The following is a 24,655-nucleotide window of genomic DNA, read 5'->3' as shown; positions in this document are numbered from 1 at the left end:
ACCCAATTTCAGCTATATTTGGGGGAGGTGCTCAGGATCCTGTGCTCAAGGATGACTCCTAGAGGAGATCAAGGATCTTCATGTGGTGCCAGGTCATGAACCCTGCCTGCTGCACTCTTTTTTTTTTCTTTTTTTTGGTGGTTTTTGGGTCACACCCGACAGTGCTTAGGGGTTATTCCTGGCTCCAGGCTCAGAAATTGCTCCTGGCAGGCACGGGGGACCATATGGGACACCGGGATTCGAACAGATGATCTCCTGCATGAAAGGCAAACGCCTTACCTCCATGCTATCTCTCCAGCCCCGCCTGCTGCACTCTTAATTTCAGCATTTGATAAAAGATGGGGCAACATTACCCTGTTTCCTGGTTTTTGGAGAGCCTCCATCTCTCCTCCTGTGCAGCCTGTCCAGAGTGAGACTTCTGCTCAATGCACGTATGTAGACACTGCCACACGTGGGACTCCCAGCAGTGCTTGGGAAGGAGCAGTCATGCCCAGACTGGCTCACAGCTGAGGCCCATAGGAAGCTCCAAACTCAGGACTCTGCAACCCTGGGTGAGAAGTCGAGGGGCACCCAGCTTCCCAAACTCTGTAAGCTCAGAGCCCAGAAAAACAAACAGGAGAACTCCAGAGAGACACTGATGTACTTCGAAGGAAACATTTAGAGCAGAACAACCAGAAATGCCACTCCTCATCAATCCACAGTCTCTCCTGCACTTAACAAACTGAGGAGCTGCAGCAGACTCCCCGGCTCCTCTTGCCTTCACATTCAGGATTGGCTGAGGACCGGTGATCTCCACACCTCTTAGCACTACTGGACAGACAACTGCCCAAATTTGCTTGAGACCTGAGGGCTGAGATCAGAGAGAAATGGTGCTTCTCTGGCCTCCCTCGAACACATACCTAGTCACACACGCTCAATCAGACTTGCAGCACAAACCATTGTGCCCACTATCATCCCAAAGGGAGGAGTGCAAGGCAAAGTCCCTGGTGTCCGCATTTATTTGATAATCTCTTCCAGAGTCACTCTGGGGGCTTTGGGTCAGCTGGGGAGCTGGGAGGGCGGTTCCTGCGAACAGCTGGGAGAGGCCAATCCTTCCTGGGCACTCCAGAACAGCCAACAGCTCAGGCCTGGTGGAGCAGTCTCAGGCTCATGCACGCGGGGCTTCTACCATGTCCTCCAGGCTGAGAAGGCACTGAGTTCACGGTGCCCCACTACGCCCCCAGGCCCAGCCGGAAACAGGCAGGCAAGGAGGAAGAGGAGATTGACTAGAAGGAGGGCCCTTAAGGCAGAGGCGGCCTTTGGTCTGTTAGGTTAGGAAGCTGGTTCTTGTTAGTGGAACCCCATGGGGTGTAGTTGGGGGACTGGCTCATTAGAGGAAACGCTTGGATAGGATGGGGCTGGGGACTCAGGGGTCTGGTCTCAATAAGGCCTGGAAACTCTTCCCACTTCAAAGCAGACCTCTGTATTTGGGGCGCCGGGTAGGGGAGGAATAAAAGGGCTGTCGGAGGAATGCTTGTGAGCGGTGGGTGGGAATCAGTCCCACTGCTGGGGTTAGATGCAGACGCCAGCAGCTCGGGTCCTGGGGAAGAAGTAGAAGGAGGGATCATTCCTCCCCACCACGTCCTGGTTGGGCTCAGAGTTGCCTCGGAGAACACTCATACTGGGGCTACATAGTTTCCAGGGAACGTCCCAAACTTCTGGGTCCTCCGGGAGACACCTGAAAGAGGAATGAGAAAAATGAGTGTCTCACTTGTAGGACTAGGGACTGCCCTCTGCTGGTTAGGTCCTGAACTACAGGTGGGTGCTAATTCCCATGAGAATTTGCTTCCTCATTCCTGCTCCCTCCAGTGGCAGAAACGTAAAATGGACAAAGCATCCTAAATTCAGTAATGATTCTTGGGTGGCGGCCGCACTTAAACACGGCAAAAGAGCAACTTTGCACACAGCACGGAATAACCGCGCCCTTCCTTGGGGAAGCAAGGAAACAGAAGGATGACTCATACAGCTTCAACTCTGTGTGACACCCTCATTTACAGATGAGGCCAGGAATGTAGAAGCCCAGCACTCAGCTGTTAGGGTGGAGGTGAGACTAAACTCCAGGCCTTTGAAGGCTACAGTGCCAACGAAATTTGTTATCAAACACAGGAATACGAAATAAAATGAGAACCCTGTGTCTTTCCTCCAGGTCTGGCTGCTGTCCTGAAGCCTGCCCCCAAAAGTTGTTACTCCCCCTCCGTCTCTCCTCCCCAGATTCCTTGCTTGTCTTTCAAGTCATTTCCCTCATCTCCTCCAGAGAGTTTCCCAGATCTGTACATCTAATGCATTGTTTCCCAGAGTGGACGGCACTGTAACAATCCTGGGGAGCATTAGCTTTGGATGTAACTGTGGTACATTTAATTTGTTAATTAATTTATTTATATATTTTTTGTTTTCAGGCCACACCCAACTATGCTCAGGGGTTATTCCTAGCTCTGCACTTAGAAATCACTACTGCCAAGTTCAGAGGACCATATGGGATATTAAGGATCGTACCCAGGTCAGCCGTGTGCAAGACAAAAAAGCCCTATCCACTGTGCTATTGCTCCGGCCCTGGTTTGCTCATTTAAATAAAAGCAGATTAGGCCAGAAACCTGCTCCTTTTTCTTCTGGTATATATAACTTGGATAGACTTCATTTATAGTTTTATAAAAAAAAAAAAAAAAAAAAAGGCAAAGGCAGAAAATCAGAATGTGCCTCAAACCCACCTCTCAGAGGTGACAAGTTGGCAAATGCCTCTTAATGGCAACTATGTCTGAGCTTGGCCAGGAGGAGCCAGCATGACCCAGCTGGCCACCCCCAGGCTCTGCCCTACACTGCAGGGAGTGGGGACCTGCTGCTCCATCTCTCCTGGAAAGCTAAGGGCTGGACAGGGCCAGCTTCCCTCTGGGGAAATGCCATGGAAACCTGCCAGATCAGGGTGGGGGGAAGAGGGTTCCTCTCATGCAGCCCAGGCCAAACTCAGGCTTCCTGTTTTGCTACTTTTCTGAGCATGAGTGTCAGGGAAGGGGGCTTAGCTAGACCCAGGACCCCATCCTTGCCCACTGGAAGGGAGATCTGACCCCTCCTTTTACTTCAAGCTATAGAGACCTGTGTGTGGTGGGGACCCCCTGCTCTGAATCCATCAAGGTCCACAGGCCACAGCCACCTGCAAGACCTGAGGGGACCCCAGGTTAGCTTTGTAGAGAAGTGCCTGCACCAGGCATTCTCAAAGTCTCAGCTGAGCTGTGGCCTCCACCCCAGCTGCCGGGCCACGCACCCACAAACCAGCCATCGTCGCACTGCTGCATGACGTCCACCCGGTCACCCTCACGCAGCTCCAGCTCATCTTCGTTCTGGGGCCTGTACTGGTACATCGCCCGGTACCTGCAGAGATGACCGCATGCAAGCCCAGAGTCCTGCCTCCCCACTCCCAGCACGGGCAATCAGATCGCAATTAATCAGGTCCCCATGGAGTCCGTGGCCAAGTGCAAGACAGGTGAGGCTGCCAGCCCCTCCCCAAAGTGCTCTGCCCCACAGGCCACAGATCACTAAGTGCAGAGCAGAGCAGATTGTGGCCCACAGCCCCCTGTGTATATGGGGTGGATATGGTACTCAGTGCCCCTCAGCCCCTCTCCTGGGGGGTTGTAAGAACAGCACTGTGGGGCACGAAAGAGGCATGATGCCTGCAGTTAGTGGTATCAGCTGCTCCTCTCAATCCTGACCAACACACGCAAATGGTACTTACGGGGTCCAGTGTATTTGAGTGGTGATGGGCGGGGAGGCCCCTAGGTCCAAGGACCGGGTAGAGCCTCCAGGATCTGGCAGAGCTGAGGCCAGGGTACTGAGACTCTGGGGGACCTACGGAGGCAAGGGAGTACAGTCAATTTGGAAGGGCTTGAAGCGGCCCCCAGGTTGTACTCCAACTCCCGAACATGCAACGGCTGAAGGACGGTCTTTCACCCCAGAGCTATTAGAAGCTACAGTGCCCCCTCCATAGCAGTCCATGCAGGGGAACTCAGACTTCACTTCTAGAGGTAGAAAAACCTGAGCACAGAAAAAGTGAGCCAGCATGACACAGTTCCTGACCCCAGTACCACTTTGTCCCCAAGTGGGGCATGGGGCTCAGGAGGCCTGAGATGGTTTGGAGTTCCCCCGGAGCTGGATGGTTCACCCAAAAATCTCTCTGGGCTATAGCTCCAACTGAAGGGTTTGGTTTGACACTGCCCAATGGGTTTGAGATGGGACCCTTTCTGAAAGAGGGCTATGGTTTGGGGAGCAGTGGCCTTACCTGGGTTTGGGTTCGGAAACCATGTGGAGGAAAGGAGAAGCCGGTGCGTCGGGGAGAGGTCCGGCCCCCCCAATCTGTAGGGTCAGCTGGACTGTGCAGTGCCGAGGGAGAGCCAGGGTGGCGAGCCAGACGGGCAGAGGTGGGGCAGGAAGACACGGGGAGCTGAGGGCCCTCGTCACACAGCCGGAGCCGGGGTTCCCGGGATACCTGCACGTAGCTGGCAGGGAAGATGCCCTGGCGGCTGGTGCCCGAGATTCGACCCTCGTACCAGTTCTCATTCACCCTCCGCGTTAGGCAGATGCGCTCGCCCTGCAGGGGGGGGAAGTGACAACATGTCCGTGGGTCTCTCAGCAGGACCCCTGCTAGAGTGCAGCCCCCACTGCACTGCCAGCACTCCCTCCGAGGTGGAGAGGAAGAGGACAGGCAGAACATTCCGCACATAACAGCCCTATGTTCAAATTGGCCCTGCCAATGCCCCTGGGCACTGGGCAAGTGGCTTTGCCTCTCTGTTCAATGCAGGATGACCTGGTACGGACTTGGAGGAAGCACTGGCCAGGCTTTGGCCACCTCTGCCATGGCCAGTCCTGTCTCTGCTCCCCTCAGAGAGCACCCTGAGAGCACCACTGTATCCCCAAGTTCAGTCTGGGGGTGGACTTGAGACAGGTGCTCAGGTCCTTCATGGTTTCCACCCCAAAATCAAGCAAAATGAGGCTATTCCCTGCTTTCTTGCTTTTCATTTTTGGGGGATGTTTTGGGCCATACTCCATAGTGCTCAGGAGATACTCCTGGCTCTGTATTCAAACATCAATCCTGGCAGGCTTGAGGGATCATATGGGATGCTGGGGATAAAACGTCCTGGGTCAGCTGCATGCAAGGCAAACGCCCTACTGCTGTGCTATCACTGCTGTGCTATCACTCCTGCTCCCTCCTTTTTTTCTTTTTTTCTTTTAAGTGAATCACCAGAATTACAGTGTTACAAAGTCATTCACGATTGTGTTTAGGGGCACAATGTTCCAACACCAAAACCTTCACCAGTGTCTCCTTCCCAATACCAATGTCCCCAGCATGGCTTGGCTTGACTTTTTCTCCCTCTCCTCTTTCTCTCTTTCTCCCTCACTCCCCACCATCGGTGCTGAGGATTAATTACTCCTAGTGGCTCAAGAGACCATATGTGGTGCCCAGAACTGAAGCCCAGTTGACCGAGTGCAACCCCCCATTCTCTCTGGTCCTACCCTTCCCTGTTTTAGGGGTTTTCAAACTTCCCTAACCACAATATAGAAAGAGCATGATTTTCGTATTTCTACTATTTTAATACAAATCACTCAGGTCCCTACCTTCTAAAAGATGAAGGACTTTAAAGGTCTTTAATACTCCAGGGCTGCTGTGGCCACAGTTAGAAAGAACAAGCATGAGTGAGACAAAGGCCAGTGCATCCACAGCTGCTGGGGCCAGAGCAGCCTCACAGAGGTGCAGCGAACAACTCAGTTCTTTCCTAGTCCTGACTCAGTTCTTTCCTAGTCCTGACCTCGCATGCACGACCATACCTGCCTTTAGCACCACACAGCCCTGTGGTATGTGCCACGGCCTCAGGACTGCCTACAGTGATGTCTGCTTTATCAACCATGGCATGAAAACTAGGCAAAAGAAACTGACCAAGAGAAAGGTACACATTACTGACCACCTATATGTGAACACACATATGTGTAAATATATTCAAATCTGCCTCACATTGCATAAGGCACCTGTCAATATACACTCCTTTCTATTTGTTCCAAATGTGGCAGTGACTCTCCCAACCCACACTGACAACAACGTGACACCTGCATTTCTCAGACTCCACTCCAGGCCCTGAGAGGGTCACTTCCACTGGGCAGCAAAAAGGAAACAGTATGGGGCTGGAGAGATAGCATGGAAGAAAGGCATTTGCCTTGCATGCAGAAGGACAGTGATTCGAATCCCAGCATCCCATATGGTCCCTTGAGCCTGCCAGAAGCGATTTCTGAGCATAGAGCCAAGAGGAACCCCTGAGCGCTGCCGGGTGTGACCCAAAAACCAAAAACCAAAAACCAAAAAAGGAAACAGTACAAGAGACGAGTAACAAATTTAAAATACAAGTGGAGATGGTACCCTAATATTTCTTACTGTACATATTACCAGCACTGTTTACCCTCGGCGCCCCAGTGCCTCAATTCCCCACCTTGCGGAAGGACAGCTCCACGTCTAGGTCTCCCTTGAAGTTATACTGGGCCACAGCTTCTCCATATTCAAGCACCTGGTAGGTGGGGTGCCTGATAGGCTTGGGGATCTCATCAGCAGGCAACACCTGTGGGGATAAAGTCCTGATGATGAGTCCTCCATACCTGGGGGTCTAGGATGGGGAGGTGTCACACAGAAGGTGGAACGGTCAGGAACTCCATAGACACCAGACTCCAGCCTAGGTTACTCTAAGGAGGAGAAGGGGAGTGAGTCCCACCAACAGAATGAGGCGTGGACACTGCTAGAGTTGTGAATGCTTGATTTTTTCAGAAAAATAAAGAAGCTCATAAACTATTTCACACTAAGATGTCACCGGCTGCCAGGTAGACTTTGTGGAACCTCATGTCCAGAGAGATGAGCCCAAGGAGAGGGGAAGTCCACTGATGCCTATCAAGTCCGGAGCATAAATTCAACATTCCAATAATAGGCCAAAAGAGAAGTCACAAGGAATTAAGAAAATAAATGATTTGGAACCAGAGAAATGGTACAGGAACTAAGGCTCATGCCTTGCATAAGGATGACCTCAGTATGATCCCTGACATCATATGCTCCCCCCCTCCCCAGCATTGTTAGGTTGGGTTCTAAAGGCCCCTAAAGCACTGCCAGGGTAACCCTAGTATTTCCCAGCACTTCAGGGCCTGAGCAGCCCCCATATATTGCACTGAACCCTCAGCCTTGTTGGCCAGTCATCACTGGAAGAGACCCCTGGGACTCCTGAGTTTTCCCTTGGAACTTTCTTGGAAGGCCGCCCCAAAAGAGAAAAGAAAAGGTTTTATTTGGACGGAAAAAATACTCAAAACATCAAAATCCATAGTATATAGTTAGAGCAGTGCTTAGAGCAGAGGTCTCAAACTCAATTTACCTGATTTGCATACCCGGAACAAAACTGCTCAGGGTATGCGAATGTTTAATGCGATTTTTTTCTTACTAATGCGATTTTTATTGCGATTATTCGGTAGCGAATAATCACGAATACTGTGATATTTGAAGGCCGGCCGCAGGCCACAAAATATTGTACAGAGGGCCGCAAATGGCCCGCAGGCCGCAAGTTTGAGACCCCTGGCTTAGAGAGAAATGTAAAGCATTAAACACATTAGATCAGAAGATATTTACTGATAATTTAAATCAGAATTTCTCCCAGAGTACTCCAAGGGAGCCACAGTGATAGTTGTTGTATAATAGGGGCCACAGAAATGTAGAGGGACACAAGAAGTAAACAAAGTCAGAAGACAGTCATGCTCAGAAAAAGACTGAGAAACACTGAAACTATCATCCTTAAATGATCAATTAAAATTCACACTCTAGCCAGAATAACAAAAGATACAAATGACCAATATTGGGAATGAAGAGAAGATACCACCATAGATTGGGGGAGAGGTAATGCCATATCCAGCAGTGTTCAAAGGTTACTCCTGGCTCTGCACTCAGGAAGCACACCTGTTGGGTTCAGCAGATCACATGCTGGGGATCAAACCTGGGCAAAGGCGTGCAAAGCAAGAGCTCTACCTGCTGTGCTCCATCACCACAGATGGCCCTATCACCACAGATGTTTGTGACTGGACACAATACGAAGGACACAGAACAACTAAGTGGACGGCTACCTTGTTGCCATCACTGGATTTTGTCTGAACTGCTAAATCTTAAGCCCAGGGCCACACACGTGCAAAGTATGTGCTCCATCACTTGAGCCACATCTTTGGCCTAGCACTGGTCAGCAAGAGTCAGCAGCCAAGTGGTCAAGCATAAAAGAACTGCATGAGGGACACACTGGGTTTGATCTTTGGTATGCACATCCCCCCAACCCATACCCACTCCAGTACAGCTAGGTTAGGCCTAAGCACTACAAAAAAAGAAAAAGAAACAAGGACACAAGTGCCAGAGGTCTAGTACTATCCCAAACAAAGCGCAAAGTTGTCTTTGGAAATCAGAAAGCCTAATTTCAGAGCCTGGGTTTTTCTACTTGATCACCTGCCTCTGGATCTCTGCACAGAACTAAAAATGGGAAGCTGTTCCCTCAGGGTAACTGGGTATGAAAGTCCACAGTCACACACTATACTTAGCCCTGCCAATTGGGCTCTTCCTAAAGACAGCTTCTGGGAGCGGGAGACTGGTAGCCTGCTCCACGCTGAGCAGCAGGGCGCCCCCTTAGCCCTGGCTTGACAAGTATTTCCTGAGTACAAGTGCAGCACTGGCCAGCCCAGACCCAAGGGCAGAAGGGGACTGTGACCAGGGTCCAGGGCTTGGGTGGGAGGCGGCGGAAATGGGCCTTGATAGAGAGAGGGGTCTCCAGGACAGGTGTCTGCCCCCATAAGCTCTGCAGCTCACCTCCACGTAGTTGGCGGGGAAGATGCCCAGGCGGCCGTGGTGCTCCCCCTCCAGCCAGTTCCTGTCCACCTCCTTGTGGATGTAGACGATGTCGCCCTTCTTCAGAGTCAGCTCCCTGGGACAGAGACCACAGGTAGCCAGCTGGGGTCCCCCTTTCCTGCACTCCCGGAGTCCCTGTCACCCAGAGGACACAGCCCTGGGTCCCACCCTCCCCCAGATCGCAGAGGGCACTTACTTAGGGGACTGTGCCTGGAAGTCAAACTTGAGCCTGGCGGCCCTCCTCTGGCAAGGGGAGAAGGAGCGTGTGAGCCGGGTGCGCCCCGCCCTCCTGCACCCCGACCCCGCACCACCCCGTTCCTTACCTTCTTCTCCTCCTTTCTGGCCGGGCTGCCCCCTCGGTCAGACGCGGGATCTGTGGGGAAGCACCAGCTCAGCCCGGGGCTGACCGGGGTGCAGGGGCGCGGGGGCAGGGCCGGGGCTCACCTCGGGCAGAGGACGGGTAGACGAAGTCCCTCCGGCCCAGGAAGGGGCTCCCTGCGTCCGCCATTCTGTGGGGGCTCAGGGACCGGGAGGGGCCCTGGTAAAGTGCATTCGGGGTGCTGGAGCTCCAGGCTGAAGACGGGCTGGCGGGGACAGGGAGGGAGCTGCTCAGCCCGAGTCCCCCGGGCCGCCGAGGGACCCCACCCACCCCCGTCTCCTTCCCCGCACCCCGCGCCACTTCCCGGGCCGGGCGGCCACTCGGTCGGGCGTGCGCGGGGTGTGCGGGGCCGTGGGGTCCCGGTGCAGCCCGGCCGGGCCTTCTTCACTCACCGGGCGGAGGGCCGGGGCTCCCGGTGCTCCCGATGCTCCCGGTGCTCCCGGGTTCCGCCGGGGTGTCGCAGCGCCCGCGCGCTCGGCTGCAAGACGGACCCGGAGACGGGCGCGGTCAGGCGGCGCCGCCTCCGGAAAGTTGTTGGCCGGGCCGGAGCGCGGCCGCGGGGTCCTAGCGGCGCCCGCGCGGGCAGAAGGGGGCGGAGGCCGGGGCGACCGAGGCTGGGGCGGCGGGCGTGTGTGAGGACCCCGCGGAGGGCTCCCGGGACAGGCCCGCGGGCGGAGCGCCACTTACGTGAGTCTTGGGGGACGGCAGCCGGGTCTCAATGGCCCGCAGGTCCTTGTCCAGCTCGGCGCTCAGCTGGGCCAGCTCCTGCTCCAGCAGGACCTGCGGGGCGAAGACGACGGGACACTTGGAGACTTGGAGGGGCGGCAGGGAGCCGCGGGACGTCGGGGACAGTCGCTCACTCTCGCTGTCGCTGACCGGTCCCCAACCTGCCTCACTGCTACCCACCTCTCTGCCACCCCAGAGGGCGCTTACGCACATTCCACTCCACTCCACGCCACACTACACACCACACAGTAACACAGATACTCACCACAGACACAGACACACCACATGCACTCTCACACAGATACACACACAAACATAGACACCTCCATGTACACACATAATACAACCTCACACACATATTCCACACACAAACACAGAAAATTGCACACAAATGCTAAACTCACATACAGATGCACTCATACACAAACATACAGACACATAGAGTGCGGATACACATGTGTGTGCTCACTCACCCACACACACACCAACACACACACACACACACACACACATACACACACACACACACTCCTTCCCATTGCCTCACTAAATCCTTCCAACTCTGTCCAGCCCAGAGTCAGGAATCATTCAGTGCATACCAACCACCTCGTCTGCTCTAGGGCCAGCACAGTGTGTTAAGTGCCACGGCAGCCCAACACTAATGTCTCAGAATGGGGCACAGTCTGTGGGGCCAGAGAGGATCACATCAATTGGGGCCCATGACTTTGTACATGGTAACTGACCCAAGGCCACCAATAATCCCCCTCGAGTGTTGTATGCACTCACCTCAATGGGTTGAGAGGGCTTCTCCACAGGGTCATCCACCAGAGGTTTCTTGGGCTAAGGGTAGGAAGGGTGAGTCAAGGAGGTGACCCCACATGCCCGGAGCACTTACCAGGGCTGCACCCACTCACCTGCCCAGTCTCCAGCTCTTGCAGGAACTGGTTCCAGGAGTCCTCTGTCCACACACTATCTGCTTTCTCTCGGCTTCTGCTCCCCTGTGCAGATATGGGTAGACGCCAGCTTGAGTATGGGGTGTGGGCACTCCCTAGTTCAGAGACCCATAGGTCCAAGCATAAGCCCCACCCACATGTCCTATCAGTGCCCACCTATGCATTCTGGACTCTCTGGGTGGCACAGTCAGCTCCACAGTGCTGTATTATGTGGTATGTGAGCATCGAGATTGGATGAGGGCACCATGAGGGGGCGCAGAAGGCAGATTACCTGGTTTGAGGTCCGGGGCAGAGTTGAAGATATTCTGGGATTCGAATTGAAGACGCTTTGAGGAAACTCTTCAGAGGAGTCCCAGTTTTTTCTAAAGAACAGTATATGTCTTCAGATTCCTTTTAGGGAAACTACAATCCTGGGGAGGGGGTGATCACCCCTCCCATTTTTTCAGGCTATAGAAGCAACTTTTTGGGGGAGAAGGGACATCACACCAGGTGTTGCTCAGGGCTTGATCCTGACTCTAATTCAGGGATCACTCCTGGCAGTGTTTAGGGAACCATAGGTGGCGCCAGAGATGGAACCTGGTTGATCCTGTAGAAAGCAAGTGCCCTACCCGAAGTTAATCTCTTGGGCTCCTGTAGCTGTCTTAAGGAGTGGAAAGTTCTGAACAAATGTATGTGTCTGTCCCACTCCTTCACTGTGTGGCCAGGCAAGTTACTGAACTCTGGAGCTTTGGGTTTAATACCTGTGATTGAAGGATGTCCACCACCTTCTTAAAGACATGATGAGTGGACAAATGTGGAAACCCAAGAGAAGGCCCAGCACCTCTGCTCTGAGGGTGCTGAACTCTGGTGGGAGCTGGTGAATGCTCCTCATTGTGCTTGGTCTGAGCCCAGGTGCTGTGTGGTGCTGAAGGCAAGATGGTCTTACCTGCGAGTTCCCACTACACCCCAGAGAAGCTAGGACTAGGAAAGAGGACCAGAAAAGAGCTGAACTGTTCCCTGTGCTTCAGCAAGGCTGTTCTGGCCCCAGCAGCTGAGGATACACTGGCCCTTGACTCCCTCGTGCTCACTCTCACTAACTGAGATGTCCAATCTCTGTCAGAATTAACATGCCAGAAAGAGCCATAGTGGGATGCTTTTTAAGGATGGGATGAGTGGTGGGAGGACCAGGACTAACTGTCCTCTTGGTTCTAGCATGAGAGCAGTAATGGTGTTTGTGAGAAGAGAATAGGGCTTTTCTTGTCCAAGTTAGACCCAGACCTGAATGTTAAGAATGTCAGTAGAGACCTGAGATGTATTTCATCTTCACACCATATGATCCCACTGAACAACTAGGCATACTGAAGTGTAGCTTGCTTAGGTTGCCACAAGTCTCATGGCTAGAAATGAACCAGAATTCTGGACCCAAACTTGAGCTGTATGTTCTCTAATTGGTGAACTGTAGAGCCACAGGCCTGAGCAGATGGAGGTCATGAGTTTCGTGCTCCCAGGATAAGTCACAAGATTCACTCATTCCTGGACCCTCTACTGCACACCTGACTGGAATCATGGAGTCACTCATTCCTGGCCCTGCCATTGCAAAAGTGACTGGAGTTGCCCTTCCGCTGCACGCCTGACTGGATCCTTTGGTAAGTGGGTCTGGGAGAAAACTAGGGTTTCTCTCTGGCTTCCAAGTGAATGTTCCTGCCCCTATCCCCCACCCCATGTAACCTGTGTATCATTGGGGGTAGTAATAGTGCTGCCATTGACAAATGCATCACCACTGTACTCAAGCAAGGAGGAGTACAGAGCCCACCCCGTGTGCTGTCTCCTGGACCTGCCAGTGCTGAGGTGATGAGAGCTGCGGCCACCAGGGGTGCCAGTCCATGAAGGAAACACCCCACCTCTGCCATCAGGTCTGTTCCCCTGCCCCCCAAGGCTCACCTACTCAAAGAGGAGGCTGGACCTGGCCTGGTGGCAGGTTTTTGCTGAAGTCCCGGATGCCTGAGGTTAGCAGAGGCAGACTGATGCCTGAGGTCAGGATCTGAGGAGGCCACTGAAGGTGAGAGAAGACCGGCAGTAATAAAGGGAAGCAAAAGCTGGGGTTGAAGGCACCTATGTGCCCACTGAAGTTCCAGAACCCAAGGACTACAGGCCTCTGAACCTTGTGGACTTCGCATATGGCTTCACAACACTCAGGAGAGGCAATACCCCAACACCCCCACAGTACAGTCAGGGGAGAAAAACCCAGAGAAACAGCCATCAGGCCCATATCCATCAGGGGTTCACTACTGCCTCCAAGGGCCTTCGGGATCTCTGGAAATGGATGGGCAGCTCCAAAGCCTGGTATGGCTGCAGGGAGGAGGAAAGGGTAGTGTGGGGCTGGACCACATGCATGCCCTTACCTTTGGGTCCTTCCTCAAAAGTCCAGTCCAGCTGCAGGTCTAGGAAATAGAAAAGCCCAGGTCAGGGAAGGGTGTTCCCAGCCTCCCAGCCAAGGGCAGGGCCCAGGGGCTGAGTCAGGGCCCAAAGAATGTCCCAAGAGAGGGAAGGAATTAGGAGAGCAGTTCTCAGGAGGACTTGAAATGCCTTTGACAGATCCAGGCTGAACCAGCCAAGCCAACCAAGCTGGCAGTGGTCTTGCCTATTCCCACACACCCTCTCCCTGACCTTTGTGGACCTGCCCTTACAATGTCAGGCTGGCAACATTCCCCTTCGTCCTCTCCTGCCCTCTGTGCACCCTCCCCTGAATGCTGCACTTTGCCTTAGCCAAGACGCCTTATAGCTCCATGCCATGCAGGTCTTTTCTGCAACCTTCTGGGGTGAGCAACTGACCAGTCTATCTGAGGCACTTGGCATGTTAAGACAGTGCCTCCCTCCCACACAAACCATGGACGATGGTGCCTCCCCCTAGCTTTCTACCAGTTCCTGTATGCTTTTTCCTTTGCAGCAACTTAAGAATAAGGATCTCATGGTCCCCAACTCCACATCCTCACAAGCAAGGCTTTCAGTCTTACCACTTCTGCCCCAGCTCTCTCAAGAGGCTGATGAGAGAGTCAGTGATGACCCTGTCACCAGACCGAGTGGTCAGTTGTACTTGATCCCACAGCAGTGTTTGTCACGATAAGCCACTCCCTATGGAATATTTTCTTTGCACTCAACTTCAAGGAGACCATGCAGAGTCCTTCTGCCACCTTCTATGTGCTGGTCATCTCAGTACCTCTCAGTACACTGCACCTCCTTGGGCCCGTCTCTCCCACACCCCAGTTGATCTGACTAGTCACACTGCTTACAAAAGAACCATCTAGTTCAGGAACTCTCAACCTGAGCTGCAGCCTCAATCAAAATCCCTTTGAATGGGGCCAGAGTGTGCTGTGGCCAGCTTGATTTTATCCCTAGCACCACACATGTTATCACCCTATCCCACCCCACAGCACACCAGGTACAGCCCTGGAGGGCTCCAAACTTCTCAGTGGGCTGGGTTGCCTCTGGCACCATGGTGAGCAACACCACATACTTGGGTCCTGCTTAGCTGAGAATATTAGAAAGGGCCCCCAAGAAGGCCTCCTTTCATTTTGTTTTGCTTTGGGACAACACCTGATGGTGCTCAGGGCTTACTGATGGCTCTGTACTCAGGGGTCACTCCTGGTAGTCCTCAGGGATCCATGTGACATTGTGGGAGATTGAACCCCGGTAAACTGCATGCAAAGCAAGCACCCTACCTCCTGAGCACAGCTTGAGAGCCTCCCCATCCCTTTACCCTACACCAAGACTTTGAATGAGTTCCCATTTTTCACTCACCCCCAAACCAAAGACTTGTATCTTAACTGCCACTTACTTGACATGTCTTTCTGGTGGACAGTATGGCAACTGAGTGTCTCTTAAGCCGCCTGGTCTGGGACACTGCCGGCTCTAGGCCTCCCACCCTGTTCCCTGCCTGCCGTGCCCAGAGTCAGGAGCCTCCCAGCCTGCAGCTGTCAGTGTATGGAGTAGCACTGAAGCCCTTACCAGTCCTGCCCCTCTGTGACTTGTCTCCCTTCCCCCATTCTCTTTCATTTTGCTTGCTCCAGCCAGTGCCAGGCCAGCTTCTGCCCTCTGGTTCTCGAGTGCCCTCTGCTGGCGAGCTTGTCTAGGCCCTCTTGTCTTGGCCTCTATCTGCTTGGCTAAGGCCTCTTGACCTGCCAGGCAGCCCACACTGCCACCTAACTGGCAATATAGGCCCATCTCTCTTGCAAAGGGGTTCTCAGGTACGGCTTGGTTCTATTTTGGTCCTGTCCTCTTGGTTCTGTTTTCTCTTCCCTACCTAGAATAGTGCTGTCACAACTAAGTGCTCCCTAGAGGTGCAGGACTGAAGACAAACTCTGCCACTGAAAGGTTTTCCAGTACCACTGGGGGTTCTGGAGTTCCTCTTTTTTAATTTACTTTTTGTTAGGGGGTCCCTCTTCCAAGGAGTTATGAAGACTTGTTTTAGTGGCTAACATGGAAGAGCTGGGCTGGGTAGATCGACTCCTTGAGTCAGTGAATTCCTTTTCCAAACCCTACCCACAAGCCACTCTGGACCCTGAAAGGTATCTCACCTGGCATTTTACGATGAATCTGCTGGAACATTTTCCGGTACCAGTCCCTAGGGCTGTCAACACTCTGGGAATAAATAACAAAGGCAGAGAGTCAGACCATTCCCAACATCAAGGTTTTCCTCACTGAATCTTTTTCTCTAGCTACCTTGAAGCCCCGTTGGCTGGGCTGTGGCACTGACTATAATAATACTAACTTCATGTAGCATGCTATATAGAAAATAGATAAAGAGATATCCATCTGGAATTAGCCTTTAGCTGTGAGACCTTTGTGTACATTCTTTTGGCTTTGTTATCAAACATTTCTACAAAGAACCCGTGTTTCTATGCAACAACAACTAAATGCAGGGCTGGGGAGTTAGCTCCTGGGCTGATGGCACCTCTGCATGCAAGATATCCAGGTTCTTCATCTGGTTCCTCACGGTCCCTCAAGCACCATTAGGGGCTAATTCTGAGCACAGAACTGAGAGTGTCTCTCACCCTCAGCCCTATAATTGCCAGGGTAGTCTCAAAGCAACAAAACAGACAATAATTAAATATAATATATATGGGGGGTGGTATTTCACACCTCCACTTCCTAGGAGATTCAAGTAATCTGGAAGGCAGGAGGATCTGCCACCCAGCACAGCAGGCCAGAATTAATAGATGTTAAGATGGACCAGGGGCAGCCGGGGTGGGGGGGGGGGGCAAGACCTACAATGTCAGCCCTCTCCTTCCACACCCAACACAGCCCTGGTGCTGTAAACTTATAGGGGACCATTGCCAGGCACAGCCCTGCACTGGGCAGCAGTGGTTCACCACCCTTGAGAATGTGTGGTCTTCTAGAATCCCCTTTCTATACTTCAAGGTCCTCATGACCCTGGGAATCCACTGGAGTTGGAACTCTGCTATAGCTAGGATGGTTTGAGGATGTCCTTTACAAAATCCCACCACTTTCATAAAAATGGCAGTCAGCATGGACTCCCAGCACTGGACTCACAGATCGGGGGGCGATGGGCATGCCACTCTCGTCCACAGGCCCGATTCCCTCGTACTTGACCCAGCGCTTGTCCTGACGTTTGCTGTCCTTAGTCCATGTGGCTGACCAATTCTGGGCATGCTCGGGGGTGGGAGTTTTCTGGCTCCCTGGTTGCCGACTCCCGGGACCTGGCCAGGTTTGATACCAGGCAGCATCTGTGAAGAATGTGCAGGGAAGCATAAGCCAAAGGTAGGGCCCACCTGAACATGCTCAGGCCCTAGCAATCTAGAACGTTGATCCCTCTGGGTCCAAAAGTTTCAACATTTCCTTGTTTGTTTGAGTTGATGACGCAGAATCTATAAACCTCCCATTCCCGAGCAGGACCACAGACCTCTGTTTGTTTTTAGTTTAAGTGAAAAAAAGAAAAGAATTTTGTCTTGAGAAATCTGTGCCCATTCCCACCCCACTGCTTTCCTAGCTGTCCTCAGAGTTTGCAGAACATGGGCTGGGAATCATTACAGAGAATACCAGGTGACCTAGCAGAGGTGGCAGCAGGGGAGAGAACAGAAGATGAGTGGTTTGGAGGAGCAGACCCAAATTCAAACCCAAGTTTGTCCATGACAAAGACATGGGCGTCTAAGTGTGACCAACTACACTCAGTGCCTGGCACAGTTGAGCAGTCCTGGTGGGGACAGACACTTGATCTCAGACATGGCCATTCTCCCAAATCTTTGACCACAAGTCATAGGAGAGTCAGCAAAAGGGGCTTCTTGGTCTCAGTCTCCTTAACAAGAAGATGCTGCTAGCCCCATTTCTGCAAAATGCAGTGACAGTGAGAAATCGCATAATGTCCTCTTATGCTCATTTTTGGTCAAGTAAATAAACTTCCTGGCACAGTGCCAGGCTCGAGTGAATATTCATCAAGGGATGCTGCCCAGAAGATCCCAAGACCTCTGGACTTCATGTAGTTAGGGACTCCTAAAAACTGTGGCTGACAGACTCTTAGGACCTTTCCAACAAGCTACCTGGCAGTAAGTCTAGCCCAGAGCCACAGTTGGACCTACCAGTGAACCACACTGCCCTTCTCTCCACCGCCCTCCACTTCTCTGCAGCCCTGACCCCTGAGCCTCCTTCCCCATGCCAGCCTGTTCTCTCTGGCCATCTGCATCACCGGGCCAGAGGCAGAGCACCCAGAACAGGCTAGTACATATGGGGTGGCGAGCTCAACAGTTCAGGGTTTTAGCTTACACCCACCTGAGTATCGGGGAGCGTCTCTCCTTGGTGGATAGTGCCCATTGCACACAGTCCTGGGCGCAGGGTCATGGAACTGGAAATTAAGGGTGTTGGAGCCCCCATTCCGTATCACAGGCACCTGTGGGGAGGGGCCAGGAGCAGCTGCTCAGGCCCAGAATGTTCCGCAGAAGGGTGGGAGTAGGGCCAGGAGAGGAGAGCCTGAGCCCGAAACTTGGGGAGAGTCAGGCAGCCTGATGCAAGCAGCTCATCTGCCAAGCTCTCTGCAGCCTTTTCCTCTGTCTGGTCCCCCACCTTTCCTGCAAGCTCTCCAGCTGGGGGCCTAGAGGGCATCCTCCCCCTGTTCATGCTCACTCACCCGAGTCCCCCGAGAGGGCACTGCACGGGTCCGAAGGTGGCGGGGAATGAAATCGTCCAGACTGAGGCCAGCCGGGAGGCTACAGGGGGAGTCTTGCATGCTGGGGTCAAAGTTGGGAGGCTCCTCCACGTCTCCTCTGTGGGCAAGCAGGAAAGAAGGAAAGCCCCACTAGGCCCTCTGCTCCACTTCACGTGAGGGTGGGAGGCACGGCCGCAGGGTGGGTGCTCAAGGACCCAGGAAGCTTCTGTGGGCACCGCCTGCAGCTCCAGGCACAATGAGCTGCTTGTTAGGCCCTGGGCAGGAGCTGGGGCGGGCGGGGTGGGAGGCTGGCCCAGAGCATGCCTGCTGGACAAAGCATGCGGCCTGCTGGCCAGGCCTCCTGGGGCCCTCAGTGCTGCAGCTCCCCCAGAAAGCAGGCCCAGGGAACTGGGGCAGCTAGCAGGAGGGCTGGGCACATGGGACCTTGTTTCAGTTCCTCTGCCTCTCCCTGTCTGCTTGCCAGTGGCCACAAGGGGTTACTCAGGCTAGGGAAAAGTTGGCCAGCAAGGCCACCCGCCCACAGCCCAGCTGGGCCACAGTTCCTCCAAGAGGGACAGTGAGGGGCACTTTGGGCAGCAAGAGCTGTTCCTTGGAGGGTGTGAGAGCTCAAGCTCCCCTGGTCTCTCCTCCATGGATGAAGCAAAGTGAGGCAGGGTGGGGGGCAGAGCAAAGCCCATCAGGCTTGAGCTTACATGCACCCTCCTTCCCGCCACTCTCCAGGCTGTCACTGGAAAGCAGGGGATCCCCTGCTAGTGCTAGTCTTGGGGGCTAGTGGGCACCATTGCCCTGAGGCTCCAGGAAATGGAGAGTTGGGATGTCTCTCCCCAAGAGCCTGGACTACACCGGCTCTGCTTCAGCTCAGGTAAGCTCGCTCACCCATGGGGGAGGGGAGTGAAGCTGTGACAGGGCCACACTGTGAAGTGGTCATGTAAGCAGCAGGGGATGGGGAGTGTCAGCTGCATAGCAGGCAGTGTGCTGTGGTCAGTCATATGAGAGGCACGGGACAGAGGGACAAGATCAGATGAAGGTACAGTGAGGAAGGTTTGTTCCTGCTGGGCAGCTGGTCTGGTCTAAGTGGGATCCCCTTCTGGCTCATTCCTGCTGGGAAGGCAGTGGAGGGAGTGGCGGGCGGGGCTCACAGAGGGGCCGTCTACCAGCTAGATCCAACTAGGATGCTGACCAAAACACACTCCACTTCCTGATGCTCTCAGAGCCTGTCCTTGTGGGGAAATTGAGGCAGGGGAGCCTGAGGCAGGCAGACCCCTAGCGGCACTCCCTCAGCTGGTGGGATCCTTCCTGGGCTCCTTGACAGAAAACTGCCCCCAGAAGGCTGGGAAGCAGGAAGCCCTCCTTGGGGTGCTGATGTGGGTTCCTTTCTCTCCTGGAAACTTCTGCTGCCGGGCCTGGAAGGGTGGGTTGGAGGTGAGCAATGCATCCCCATCCAGCCCCAAACCAGCCATGCAATCTGACATTACTGGTCTTCTCCCAGCTGGCAGAGAGCAGCTGGTGCCAGGAAATCTCTGGGTTCTCAGGGATCTCAGGGAACCCCCATTCACCCTTGCAGCCTCAAGAGATGCAGCATCTTTGAGGTGGGCAGAGTCCTTCCCTCCTTCCCACCGCCGGACCCTGAGGGTCTCCGGTAACAGATGAGCTTTCCCGGAAATTTCCAAGTACTGGTCCGCGCAAAGGGCTCGCCTTTCCTAGGTTTGGGATTGAGGGAGGGCCTCTCGTCTCTTTCCAACCCCAAGTTTCGGAGGAGGACCCAGGGGAGGACACTGCCCCCCTCGCAAGCCGTAGGGCTCGGGTCTCTCTCCCGCGGCGCTTACCTTCCCCAAAGAGCAGGTGGCGCGGCCTGGGGGTGCCCCGGAGCGCGGGGACATCGCGCGCTCTGGAGCCAGGCGCAGTGGCGACGGCCTCGAGCAGGGGAGGCACCCAGAAGCTGGGACAGCGCGTCCCGTCCTCGTGACCCGGCCCGGACACACTCAGGATGGGGCGCAAGAAGGAAGTGGGGGGCCGCGGGGGTGGAAGGGCTTGGGGCGATGGCGAGTTCTTCTCCCTTGGAGCGCGATTGCGGGCCGGACGGGAGGCGGAGCGGGCAGGGGGCGTGGGGCGCGCGGTGGGGCGGGGGCCCGGGTCCCCGCTAAGAGGCGGGCCGGGAGGGCCGCGGCGCCGGGAGGGGCTGCCGGGGGTCCCCCGGGAGCTCGCGCCGCTTTCTCAGCTGCAGGGCTGGCGTCGGGGCGGGGAGCGCCACTCAGAGTTTCCAGCCGCATTTCCAGCGGCCGCTCGGCGGAGCCAGGACCCAGGGCAGAGCTGATCGGCCGGGCCGGGCGCTGGAGCCCAGACCCGAGACTGGACGAGGCACAAACCCACGGCGCCAGATAAGGCCAAGGAGGAGCCCGCCGACCCCACCACACGCACACAGGCTCCTGCACCGCACACGCGCGCGCACTTGGCTTCCATTGGTGCCAGCCCCGCGGGGGGCATCCCCGGAGGAAACCGGCCCCCAGGGCGTGCCGCGCCCCTAAGAGGATGAGGGCGCGGTCCCTTTGGCGGGATGGGGTTAGCTGGGTCTTGGTGTTCCCACACACCGTTTGTTTTTGATCTGTTGCTTTTCCGCTGTTCCTCTGTTGCCGAGGCTCTGACACCCGATCCCAAGGGCCCGCGCCCATCCCATCGCTGCTGAGCTCTTGGCCTTGGCCCTTTTAGCCCTCAGTCCACAGGGCCTGTTCCACAGGAGGAGGCGCGCAATGACTGTGGGTAGCTCCGGACCCATCTAACTAGTCAATGGTTATTGAGCAACTTTAGATGCATTTGGGGAGTGATCACTTCTAAAGTCTGAAAACATCTGTCGCATGCTTAGGTGTGTGACTTGGTGCTCTGACCACCAAATGCTCAGTGCTTTTCATAAACTCGTTCTTAGTCCTGCCTGCCCGCATCCTACGAACGCAGCGCGTGGTGAGGTGGGAGAGCTTGGAGCACCCGTGTGCTGCCAGTCTGGGGCTGCAGCGTGGCACGCTTGGGTACATGCTTGTGGCACATTCAGAGCTGTTTTATGATGTGGAGTCTCCGAGTTTGTTGCGGTGCATCTTTATAAGGGCCCCTGTGAAACTGGCTGTTCAGCCCATACCCCATTCCCTTCCAGAACGTGACAAGAACGTGATTCTCCAAACCAACTGGAGGTACCAAGCCTAAAGATGGCTGGAAAAGGAGTAGAGGTCTCAGGGGCTTCTAGGGGTGGGGAGATGAGGATGCATTTCCCACCCCACCCCAACGCCAGAGCTAATACCCACTAGAGCACTGCCCTCAAGGACAAAACCTGTGCCCATTTCCCTGGTCATCAATTTTTCCCACCTGATGGGATCCTCAGGTCTAAGATACTCCACGTTTCTTTCATATTCTTCCTTGGTCTCCAAAGGTGGTGAAGCTGAAGATCTTCCAACTCCAGGAATCCTGGTCATACCCCTCAGTAGCTTCGAGCTTCTTATTCTCAAAGGCTCTGACCTAAACTCCAAGATAAATATTTAATGTAGAGGGTGCAGCTGGGTTACAAAAGGTTCCCACTTCCTGGTCAGTCATGGGCAAGGAGCTGGGCACAGACTGCCACGTTCATCTCTGTAGGCAGAGAGAACCGACATCTCATGGGCTGGCAGCAGGGCAGGTACTGTACAGAATGGAGTCCTGAACCTGAGCTATTGGGATTCTGCCTGGCTTGTCTAAGAAGGCCCCTGCTGGGCTGATCTCATCCCATCTCATGCCAGGACCTGCCTTCCTTGACCAGCCAGACTCACTTTTCAGAGTTTAGTATATTGCACCAAGAAGGCACTCTAGCTGAATGAATCCTTCCAGCATGTTCCCTAGTGCAGCCTAAGATGAGAGGAGATTACTGGGAGCACTGACTCCTTTTTCGGTCTAGCTTTGGAGAGAAGAATCCTCTCCCTTTGAAATGTAGAAGATTAAGGGTATGGTAAAGCCCAAAGATTCAATCAAGATGCAGGTATCTGATTTCTCAGTAAGGCTCTCCTTGTCTTACCTGCTTGCTGGCCACTGGTTGGGCCCAGGGAATACAGGCACAGCCTAGGGTCTGAGCAGAGGAAAGGCTGCAAGGAAACCTGGCAACAGCAGATTGCCTTCATCTCAATGCACCATTTTCTCTTTTCCTGGTCCCCTACCAGGGACTTCGGTCCCTGCTACCTTCTCCAGCTCTGCTTTCACCAGGCTGCTCAGGCCTCCTGAGCCACCACGCAGTTACATAAGTGCGCCATTTCCCAGCTACCTGATCCTGTCAGCTGTGGGCCTCAGGCCCACCCCGCCCCTTCCTGGACTCTGTGGATTATCCCCCATAGCACCTGTCAACAGGTCTGTCCACATCTGCCACCTGAGAGGCCCATTAGAGGTGGTGACACTTCCCACAGAGCAGGGAGATGAGGAAGGCTGATCATGTCACTGTGAAATGATGACTGCAGGTCATCAAGAAGGATGAAGGGAAAGCACTTAAAGGCTTTTAATTTTGAGGAAAATGAACAGAGAATTTGAATTTTTTTTCCCTCTCAAGTGGAAAGAGAAACAAAAAAATCACATGTAACATTTTCCTGAGTTCCACTTCCTCAAGTGTTCACCTTCAGTGCCAGTGCCATTTAAATGCCACACTCAGAGCTAGTCTGAATTGCTCATGAGCTCCCAGGCTCTGTGGCTGTCCTGCCCCTCCCCAAGTTGGCAAAAGGAATGGCAACTGTTTCTTCTCTACCCCACAGGGATCTTGGGATACTATATTTGGGGGAGGTGAGTTGGGTCATATCCTATGGTGCTCAGGGCATATTCCTAGTTCTGTGCCCAGAGATCACTCCTGGAGGGCTTTGAGGTTCATTGACTATATGCAAGGCGAATGTTCTACTTGGTATGCTATGGCTTTGGCCCTGGGATATTCTTTAGACTTTGAATAGGGGGTTGTTTTGTTTTTGTGGCTTTTGGATTAAACCCAGTACTCTACCATTAAATTTACTAGTACATCCCTGCCCCCAAAACCTTTTTGGGGGGACCAATACGGTGGGAGCAGGAGAGAGATACCCCTGATATGCTTAGGGGACCACGTGGTGCTGGGGAACTCAGGGTTCCCACATGCAAAGCCTGCACTCGATCTCTGAGTCATCTCCCATGCCTTGAACCAGTGTTTTATTTGTGGTATCAGAGCTCATCTTCCTCCTTTTAGTAGGGCTGAGCACAGAGGGCCAGAATGGGTGCTGCCATGATGGGACATACAGAACCAAAGAATCCTGCATGGCAGCAAAGGCCGGCTGTGTTGGCCAGCTCAACTCCAAGCTTCTTAGCATATGAGCTCATGAGCACACCAAAGCACCTTTGCCTCAGAAGGAAGAATTGAATTGGACAGACCTTCTAGCTTTCAGAAAAGCAAGTGGCCTTCCAAGTAGCCCAAGCAATGCTCAAGAGGTCCAGGCTAGGATCCTCTGGAAATATTTTGACAATAAGGTAGACAGTTCAATGCAAACCTAATGATGCTTGGGAGTCCAGTGGTGCCTCAGTCAGGCATACGCCTGCCCAATGCCCAATGATGTCTGCTCTGTAGGAAGTGATAGATAAGGGTAGGGGAAAGAATGACCTCAGAGGGAACCCAGCCAGGTTACCTCAGCCATAGCAGGAGCTGGAAAACTAGGTCTGCAGCAGTCTCCTTCCCTGGCCTGGGACACTGAGATAAGGCAGATTAGAAGAGGCCAAGCACTCTGCCTTCTAACAAAGAGCCCCTCTGTCCTCCCACTTCCTTGATGTCTACACTGTGGCCCATCCTTGACCACAGCAGCATGAGAAAGATGGCCTCACTTATTAATGGGTTAGTGGTCTGCAAGATCAAAATCACATCTTTCTAACCACTGTCCTACCACTGCCCCATAACAGAACCCCCCCCAAAAGACTATGTAAAAGAATATGTAAGAAAAATGAAGTTACTGGGTTACTATGTACACTACAACCATACATGTCAACACCATCATAAATATATTGCCTTAAGAATGTGCACACCAGAGTAATAATACAGTAGGTAGGGTGTTTGCCTTACATGTGGCCAACCCTGGTGATCTTGCATCTCATATGATCTCCCAGAAGTGATTCCTGAGCATCATTGGGTATGGCCCAAACCATGATACACACCTCCTCACACACACACAAAAGGAAAAGAAAAAATAATTTCCCTGGAGATCTTAATTCCCTGGTTTTAAAATGACCATTTTTTACAATTCTGGTAATAAAGACATCTAGTGCCTCTTAAGGAAGTTTTAAAGACATCTTAGCTGCGTTAGAGCATATTGCTAACTCAGGACATCATTTGGGTTAAGGTCATCCCAAAATGCACACTCAGCTTGTTGGAAATGAGAACAAACTCTGGACTCCTTTTGGGTCAGCACTGTGGAAGACAAGATCAGTCAGTGGTCTTAGGCAGGCTGGTCCCCGCAGGGCTCGGACTCTCCACAGACACAACCCAAAGTGTTCCCTTCTGGACACAATTT

The 24,655-nt window shown here is 53.6% G+C and overlaps 1 protein-coding gene across 1 annotated transcript; it reads right to left on the bottom strand.

Annotated features, from left to right (window-relative positions):
* Positions 1-980: 980 nt before the first annotated feature.
* Positions 981-20,223, bottom strand: SORBS3 (sorbin and SH3 domain containing 3). Its single transcript, XM_049769445.1, has 21 exons — positions 19,967-20,223; positions 18,102-18,237; positions 17,747-17,864; positions 16,514-16,707; positions 15,538-15,601; positions 13,366-13,404; positions 12,905-13,016; positions 11,256-11,346; positions 10,946-11,029; positions 10,818-10,871; positions 9,993-10,085; positions 9,698-9,783; positions 9,371-9,510; positions 9,250-9,299; positions 9,123-9,169; positions 8,888-9,002; positions 6,504-6,629; positions 4,307-4,615; positions 3,764-3,876; positions 3,296-3,402; positions 981-1,717 (listed from the first exon to the last, which is right to left on the bottom strand). The coding sequence occupies exons 2-21, from the start codon at positions 18,198-18,200 to the stop codon at positions 1,656-1,658; spliced, it is 2,103 nt and encodes a 700-aa protein (XP_049625402.1). The 5' UTR covers positions 18,201-18,237; positions 19,967-20,223; the 3' UTR covers positions 981-1,655.
* Positions 20,224-24,655: the final 4,432 nt, after the last annotated feature.

The sequence above is a fragment of the Suncus etruscus genome, chromosome 3 (assembly GCF_024139225.1).
Source record: "Suncus etruscus isolate mSunEtr1 chromosome 3, mSunEtr1.pri.cur, whole genome shotgun sequence".
NCBI lineage: Eukaryota > Metazoa > Chordata > Mammalia > Eulipotyphla > Soricidae > Suncus > Suncus etruscus.
Note: the sequence above shows the minus strand (reverse complement) of the source record. Positions and strands in the feature narration are given on the sequence as shown.

Bases quoted from the DNA above. Each gene is read 5' to 3' on its own strand.
- SORBS3 (XM_049769445.1), bottom strand. From the start codon at position 18,200: ATGCAAGACTCCCCCTGTAGCCTCCCGGCTGGCCTCAGTCTGGACGAT. The intron at 13,405-15,537 runs GTGAGATACCTT...TCTATTTCCTAG, and splicing joins GATTCATCGTAAAATGCCAG to ACCTGCAGCTGGACTGGACT. The intron at 9,511-9,697 runs GTGAGTGAAGAA...TGTCCCCGCCAG, and splicing joins GAGCCCCGGCCCTCCGCCCG to CCCGTCTTCAGCCTGGAGCT.